This window comes from Rhamphochromis longiceps, linkage group LG18, assembly GCF_057381845.1.
Source record: "Rhamphochromis longiceps isolate RC_006_pf linkage group LG18, R_longiceps_female_GT1.1, whole genome shotgun sequence".
Taxonomy (NCBI): domain Eukaryota; kingdom Metazoa; phylum Chordata; class Actinopteri; order Cichliformes; family Cichlidae; genus Rhamphochromis; species Rhamphochromis longiceps.
Window position 1 is genome coordinate 5,234,373 of NC_140574.1, and position 8,903 is coordinate 5,243,275.

At 39.6% G+C, this 8,903-nt stretch overlaps 1 protein-coding gene across 2 annotated transcripts; it reads left to right on the forward strand.

Annotated features, from left to right (window-relative positions):
• Window positions 1–2,988: 2,988 nt before the first annotated feature.
• On the forward strand, window positions 2,989–5,633 carry LOC146647559 (tripartite motif-containing protein 16-like). Of its 2 annotated transcripts, XM_085388712.1 has the most exons (2): window positions 2,989–4,297; window positions 4,999–5,633. In XM_085388712.1, the coding sequence occupies exons 1-2, from the start codon at window positions 3,506–3,508 to the stop codon at window positions 5,053–5,055; spliced, it is 849 nt and encodes a 282-aa protein (XP_085244838.1). In that variant the 5' UTR covers window positions 2,989–3,505; the 3' UTR covers window positions 5,056–5,633. The 2 variants fall into 2 exon arrangements, with proteins under 2 accessions (XP_085244838.1, XP_085244837.1); XM_085388711.1 differs by having other exon boundaries at window positions 2,989–5,633.
• Window positions 5,634–8,903: the final 3,270 nt, after the last annotated feature.

Here is an 8,903-nt window from a genome sequence, read left to right on the forward strand (position 1 = left end):
ACTCGCTCACGGGCGCATCACTGCAACTCCCCCTGGCTTCTGCTCCGCGGCTGCTGAATGAGCCCTCATCTGGGACTCTCCTTAGCTCTTACTGGGACAGTGGCGCGGCTGCCCCTCTGTGGGTCTTCCTTGGTCTCTTGTGTTCTGGGGGCCTCTGGATGTCTGGAGTTTTGATCTCCTCCATACCTGCTTGATACCATAGAGGACAGGGCTGTGGCTCCCCACACTCCCTAGCAGATCGTTACATGGAGAAACCTTTGGAATGCAAGCATGCTGATCCACACAGGTATGCACACAGGTGTACACACGGGTATTCACAGACGCGGACTACAGCTTTCTTGGCTGCTGCCTCAAAGCACACTGTGCGCTGTCTATCTTGCGTGCTGAACAATATCGTCTATTATTTAGTAACTATTGATATCTATGACTAGCTAGTTTATTGTGATGGTGCTTTTTTTTTTCTATTATTATGTTGCTCTTTGTTGTTTGCTGTCTCCTCTGTTTTTTTTTTTTCTCCATACAGGTGACCCAGGAGTTTTTTTTGTTGTTTGTTTTTTTTTTTCTCTCTTCCCCCCCTTCTCACCGTCTCTTCTCCCCCTTGGTTTTCTTTCATTCTTTCCCCCTGTCCTATCCCACAGTTATGTCTGTCCCGTTTGCAACTGAAAATAAAATAAATTCATAATTATAATAAAGGTCAACCAAATGGACCAATATGGCAAGGCCATGATGATCCACTTGGTAAAATAAATCCGCTTGGCATCTTTCTTGGCCTCAAGACAACAATTCTGATGGCTAAAGATCCAAACGGGACAAAAAAAAAAAAAAAAAAAAAAAGAGAGAGAGAGAGATGAGGTGTGGGTGGACATCAGATGATCAAATGTCAACAACCTGATTGGCCCAAGTGTGAAGATGTGACGTCCAGTGAGGGAAGGGGGGAGAAAGGGTGAGCAGGTATAAAAGTGAGGTGAAGAAGAGATTCGGGGTTCTTCCCTTTTGTCCTCTGTGAGATGAGCAGTTCAGAAGTTTGGATCTAAGAGGTTCACAGTTAAAATTCCAGCAGAGACGCTAAAAGGAGAACCACAGTCCAACCTGTGAATGTTTTTAACCCTTTGTGAAACAACAAAGGCATAAATATGATCATATAAATATCATCTACTGGGTCAGACTCATAGGATCAGGGATTAGAACTCCTTTTATCAGAGAGATGAAATCTACTTCCTGTACAGGGTTGTTTTGTGGGCCTACCGATCGACAGAAACTAGAGTCAATAAAAAAACTGGACATTGGCTCAATGTGTGTGTGGCACAGGCAAACAAGGACTGAGCGCTGTGTAGTCCCACATAAAGTCAGACACCTGGTCACCCTAGGTGGACCATGGCATGGTCTATATGGAGGATACAGACACTGCTGAAAACATGACTCTGTCTGGTTTAGATGATCAAATGTCTTTACTTTAGGAGGCTGTGGCTCAGAGTACATTCACATAATGCCTTTGAATAAATGTAAAAGCTTGTTTTTCTCCTGCTTTGATTTCTTTGTCCAGGTAGAAATTCTGCTTTTTGCCTCTAAAATCTGAAACAGTTTGAAACAAAGTTTGGCGCTCTAATCCTCTCTGTGTTTGTCCTTTGGTCAGATGGTGATATTGAATGAAATATTCCAGTATTCAGTAGCTCAGCAGCTTTGTAACATGTGGTTTTGCACACTGTTCAAACCTCAGATGTTTGTGTAAACAAGTGTGGAGGACACAAACTGACGGGGGGAGGAACGACATTTACTGTTGATGTGTCTGACATTTAGTCTCCATGAGTTCTCATAAGACTGAAGAACTCTGTGATCTCGAACATGCAGCTGTATGTTTTGAAATCATGTGTCTCATTCTCTGGACTTTACTAGACAACGAGTGAAGAACAGATAACGAATATCATCTTTAAAGTGATGAATAATAACTCTGCCTCTGTGTCTTCATAAAAAGATCGTACTTCTGAAAGGTCAGAGGGCAGCATCCACTCTGGGTTTACACAGTTTTGCAGGTTTAGCTCTTCTGAAGTTCAGCACCTGCTTTTTCAACCAATCAGAAGCCAGTATTGTAGAGAGTTCATATTTCTTTTCATGCAATTGAATAATTTTGAATGTTTAGGTGAATATTTATATTTAGAGTATTTCCTCGATCAGTGTCTTCAGTCCTGACCCTGAGTGCGTACGTTTAAAAATAAAGTGATATAACTTCTTTTACATTACTGTGAACTTCTTGTACAGTTTGACAGCTGATTGTTGTCGTGTTTGTCGTCATATGAAGATCGTTTCCTAAAGAGGACTGAACAGTCATTTAGCCTCTGGCTCCATCCATGAATCTGATGTTTGCTGTATAATCTGTGCTGTTAATAGTGTAATGGAACATATAATTTGTACATATAATTTCATATGTAATTATGATGATCTTTACCCATTAAGATTTCAAATGAAACGATAAACAAAGGCCAAGAAAACTGAGTTAAACTCCTGAGTCTACTATATATTTGCACCATGAAGAAATGAATTGTTTGCACCAGTAATAAATAATCAAATATATCAAATTATCATCAATGTTTAAATAAAAGCAAGCATTGCACCAAACAAAACAACAATTCAACAGACAGTTCTATAAAACTGTGGATGATTCAAAGTGCTGCTATAACTGCACAACAAAACTGCAGTGAGAAAAGCTTTGGATGTTCAGTTTAGTTATAATGACAGTTAAACAACTAAAATACTCGATTAAGTAGGTGAGAAAAAGTTACATTTACTGGATCAGTTTAAGACCAAAATACATTTGAATGAATTACTGACATGGACACTTTGTGAAAAATTACTAAACAGTTCAGGCAAAATTTTACTAAAACCTTGAATTAAACTTGAAAGTTTTCATTTAAATTCCATAGTGACTGTGTACACAGGGAAGACTACAAAATAATGTTTGTTTGTTTGTTTTTTAAACATTGTGGACCGATCTGCATTTGTTGTTGCTAAATTTAAATATTTGTTACTATTTAATGATCATAATCTCATTTGAACATAGGTTTGATTTAGTGGAGTCAGTTGTTCCCATGCATCATTCTGTAAGTGTGAGAATGAACTAAGATTAGAAAATGTCAAAATATAAAGTTTGATTTATTTTTATTCATCACAGCATCCTAAACTTTGCTGAACTTTTTGAAATATAAAATGAACTCGCTGAGTGTTGACTGTCAAATTTCAAAGCACCAAGTAAAGATAAACTATTAAACTTTAACTGGGTTAGACTTGTTACTGCATGATGTAATCACACATACCACACCCTGCATCATGTGATTGGCTCTTGGTCGCTCTGTAAGAATATATCTCCCTTCACAGATGTGTCTGTATCAGGATGGGTCTAAAGGTGAACAAGAGCAGAGATCTGTTTCCCTTCAGAGCACAGAGGTTGTTTCTGTTCAGAGGAAGTGAAACTGTCTGACAGTCACTGAGAGACGGTGAAACGGCACAGCACATGAATCAAATGGATCAAACAAAAATCTGCTGTTCAGTCTGCTTGGAGCTACTGAAGGATCCAGTGACTATTCCCTGTGGACACAGCTACTGCATGAACTGTATTAAAAGCTTCTGGGATGAAGAGGAAAAGAAGAAAATCTACAGCTGCCCTCAGTGCAGACAGACTTTCACAGCAAGGCCTGTCCTGGTGAAAAACACCATGTTAGCAGATTTAGTGGAGGAGCTGAAGAAGACTGGACTCCAAGCTGCTCCTGCTGATCACTGCTATGCTGGACCTGAAGATGTGGCCTGTGATTTCTGCACTGGAAGAAAAATGAAAGCATTCAAGTCCTGTTTATTCTGTCTGGCATCTTACTGTGAGAAACACCTTCAGCCTCATTATGATGTGGCTCCATTAAAGAAACACAAGCTGGTGGAGCCCTCCAAGAAGCTCCAGGAGAACATCTGCTCTCGTCATGATGAGGTGATGAAGATGTTCTGCCGTACTGATCAGCAGAGTATCTGTTATCTCTGCCCTGTGGATGAACATAAAGGCCACGACACAGTCTCAGCTGCAGCAGAAAGGACTGAGAGGCAGAGAGAGCTGGAGGTGAGTCGACAAAACATCCAGCAGAGAATCCAGGACAGAGAGAAAGATGTGAAGCTGCTTCAACAGGAGGTGGAGGCCATCAATCAGTCTGCTGATCAAACAGTGGAGCACAGTGAGAAGATCTTCACTGAGCTGATCCATCTCATCCAGAAAAGAAGCTCTGATGTGAAGCAGCAGATCAGATCCCAGCAGGAAACTGAAGTGAGTCGAGTCAAAGAGCTTCAGGAGAAGCTGGAGCAGGAGATCACTGAGCTGAAGAGGAAAGATGCTGAGCTGAAGCAGCTCTCACACACAGAGGATCACATCCAGTTTCTACACAACTACCCCTCACTGTCAGCACTCAGTGAGTCTACAGACTCATCCAGCATCAATATCCGTCCTCTGAGCTACTTTGAGGATGTGACAGCAGCTGTGTCAGAGGTCAGAGATAAACTACAGGACATTCTGAGAGAGGAATGGACAAACATCTCACTGACAGTCACTGAAGTGGATGTTTTACTGTCAGATCCACCAGAGCCAAAGACCAGAGCTGGATTCTTAAAATATTCATGTGAAATCACACTGGATCCAAACACAGCAAACAAACTGCTGTTATTATCAGAGGGGAACAGAAAAGCAACATTAATGAATCAACAACAGTCTTATTCTGATCATCCAGACAGATTCACTTGGTTGTTTCAGGTTCTGAGTAGAGAGAGTCTGACTGGACGTTGTTACTGGGAGGTGGAGTGGAGAGGGGGAGGAGTTTATGTAGCAGTCGCATACAAGAATATCAGCAGAAAAGGGATTAAATGTAAATTTGGACATAATGACAAATCTTGGGTATTAAATTGTAACAACAACAGTTTTACATGTTGGTACAACAACATCAAAACTCCTGTCTCAGGTCCTCGTTCCTCCAGAGTAGGAGTGTACCTGGATCACAGAGCAGGTATTTTGTCCTTCTACAGCGTCTCTGAAACCATGACTCTCCTCCACAGAGTCCAGACCACATTCACTCAGCCGCTCTATGCTGGACTTTGGGTTTACTATGTTGGAGCCACAGCTGAGTTGATTAAAGTGAAATAGACTGAAGTCTTTCATATTGTGGGTTTAAATCTGTATTTTAGTTTCATTTTATTTGCTCTCCATCATTTCTGCACAGAGATCAGCTGTCAGTCAAACATTATGGGTGGTACCTCCACATCTTCTAGTTGTTCTCTTGATGTTTCTGAGTTTTTAAAGGAGATCTTTCCTGTGACTGTTTATGGAGGCTATCACTGCTCATCATCATTTTGATTTACTAAAATATTTCTCCACATGAAAATGTCAACTTCTCTATCCTCTAAATGTTTCTGGAATATTTGTCTTGAAAAATGTCGACATTTCTCTTTATGAGTATGGCAGACCATGTGTGTGTGTTTGTGTTTGTTTTTGTCAAAATCATCAAACAAATGAGGAAAAACTGTGATTTTAATGAATGAATTCATATATTGTGTTGATGTTTTATTGTGTGAATAAACTGGAAGGTTTGACTATAAATCAAACTTTGAACAAAGTCTTTTCTTCTGTCTTCATTCCAGGATCTCACTCAAATCTGATGCAGAAAATATGAAACTAATCTGAGAGAATAACTGAAGCAGTTTTCCTCCTGAAGCATCACAAAGTTCAGAGTTCATGTTTGGAGCAGAAGATTCAGCAGTCGCTCTGTGACCTTTCAACTTTCTTCACTAAAACAGCTTCATTACAGAGAAACAAGTCACATTTTCTTCATGTTCTTAAGTCCTTTAAAATGTGTTTAATCGTCCTTGAATGCAGCATCAGTGTGGCAGGTTTAAAAGGTCACTTTCTGTTGTGTTCAAAGATTTCCTTCAGATATGGTCTTTAATCAGTAAAGCCAGTGATACAGCAGTGTCATTAGCTGTGTTATTGGCACCAGGCTGTGTTTATGTATGTATTTAATTCTGTCTGAGGATGTCTTCAGCATGAAATGATCATTTGCTCAGCTGCTGTGTCTCAAACGACTCCTACAGTCTTTGCTTATGTGACCAACTTTTAAACAACCAAAACAAATTCCCCTTTCCTTGATAAAAGTCAACTTATCCCGATGCATTTTAGCTTTAAACTGCTTACAATTCTCTAGTAAATGATTGCTGTGTGAACAAAACAAACAACTATGCAGAACAGTGGAATTTGTTCTGCTTCCAGTTGATTGAGTTTTGACTCCTGGAACTGTACTGACATTAGTGGCAAAACTACTTCCCTTTTTTCTTTGCTTGGTGGAACTTGAAACTTTAAAGCTGTTTCCAGATTGTGAGTCTTGGATGTTGCCAAACACTGGATCTTATGCTACTTTCACCTGTTTTATTATGAAGGCAACCAGATCAGTGAACACTGCTCTGTGACCATTTTGTTCCTGCAGTTCATAGGCAACAACTCTCCATTTTTCACTCAATTTGTATGGAAGTTTCATAACAATCATTCTCTTGAAGTGTCTGTGTGGTGCAGCTGGTCTGGTCTGTCCAGGCTGCACCACACAGACACTTCCAATCACCACACATCAAAGTACAAAGCGTATGACGTCATCACATTCTGTGTTAGGAAGTCACATTTAGGAGTTAAATTCATTGTTCATCATACTCAAGAAATCTTTCTGTTATCTTGATTAACTTATCCCAACATTGTCAATCAGACTAAGTGATCACATGACGCTAGTTATCAACTCTATAAGGTAAACCAGGGTTTCCCATTTTAGCTACTAGCCTGTTTACATGAAAGGGGTGGCGTTGGGGGCATCTGACCAATCACATAGAGAGCAGCAGAACAGCTGACTTTACAAAGAAAGATAAAACTATAAACATGAACAGGTTAAACACTTGTATTAATAAAGTTCAAATAGGAACTAAAAGTTCTTTTGCTGAGCTCTGTTGATGTTTACCAGTCTGGGAGAAAATACAAGCATAAATACAAAAATGGCCGTGGATATACTGGGAAAAGCATGTCAAATGATGAGCAGTGATACAGGAGACCAAGAGGAATTGCTCAGATAAGATTAAATGCTTTCATGGACGAGGACATGCTAGGGACAAGCGTTGCAGACAAAAGAAAAAACGAGATTAATGTTTATAGAGGAATTCAAAATGTTGTGAAATTGTTCTGCAGACAAATGGGAAAAGTCAAAGAACGAAGTTGAATTTAAGAATCTAAACTGATTAGACTACTGATGCTCATCAATGGAAAGATCCTCCCACTATCCATGGCACAGCAGTCCAAAGGGATCTTTCAGGTACTAACGTATTAACGTCATTAATATTCGCTTGTCCTGCTGCAGACTTTTCTATCCAATCTAACAGTGAGAGCGAGCATGTGGTGCCCCACCCACTGGCTACAGGCCACATATTTCTGCAGATAAAGGCACCACCGTATTTGCCTTTATTCCGATGAAATGTCCTCTAAAGGACGCCCACACAATTGATCAAGTCAGAGACCAGATGCCGATATTGTAATTCCATTAGAAAAAAGGCTGCACTTAAGTAGGGAAGATATGTGTAGGGTTTTTAAGGCCATTGCAGTCCCAAATGGAGGCAGATGGGGTATGTGAAGTTCAATATCTGTGGGCTGAGCACCCTGATACCACAACTCAAGAGTTCTGTTTCCGCGTTATCAAAGGTAGCCGGTCAGAATATTCTGGTTAATCCTTCATAATTGATCAGAATTTGCCAAATAGACTTAACATGGTGTTAAGTCTGTCACATCATTTATGAAAGTCAAAGGTTAAAGTGTGATTTTCATCAAGAAGAACTTGAAAAGAGAAACTACATGACTATGACTCGACATTAGGCACAGACAGGAATGCTCAAGCGGTATTAGCTGTTTGAAGGTACATTAGGAAAATGTTGAACGTAGTGCACAACAAGCACCTTATTTCCTCCACAGAAGGTTGATAATTAACCTTTAACCTCCATCACTGTGATGTGTGAATACTTCTGCTACTTTACGAACTATTGTAATCATAAAACGCTTTTAAAATCTGTATACTCCAATGATTTAAAAACAATAATACAGCAAACATTTAAAACCAATCTCATGACCAAGGGCGCTGCTGGCTTCAGGACCATGCAATAATCCATGTGTGGTTTGTATTTGTATTATAATACAGTCTGTAAGAAAGCCTTTTGTTATATTATTGAGAATATTGATCAACTAATTGTGATGGTGATGGTGCTCATCCGTCTTTTATCAGTCACTGCATTTTAACACAGTTTGCTCACCGTACATTCCAGTTTCTGGTCACTGAAACCAGTCAGACCTGAGCTCCTGGGGGCCTCCCTCAGGTGAATGGTGGTTTTTAAACTTCGTACCGCTTACAAAACTTCCCCAGCAGAACAATTGGTTTCAGGTTTATTCCTGTAAAGAGTCTGTACATGATAGATAGTTGTTGTTGTTTTTTAAATATCGGACACATAATCAGGAAAACACAAAAGGGAAACATTTGTCTTCTTTCTTTTTCATTTTCCCAGCACTAGTTTATTACATCACAGCTTAAAACACTGATTCCAGTATTCAACTAGTTATACATCATTTCCATCCCTTCTTCTTACTGTGTTGAGCCATCAGAGATGCTTCATATTTGCATGTTTTACAGGATTGTCTGCCTGGAGTCTGTCGTCATTGTGCTTAAATAGTAGTTTTGACTTTTCATATAAATGTCAGGATAGGCAGCATCTTCTTTAACTAGTTCAAGCTGCCAAAATTAATCCAGAATTAAATTTTAATCCTTATAAAAGGCTGAAAATAATTGTTCTGAATCCAAAACAGTTAGATGTAG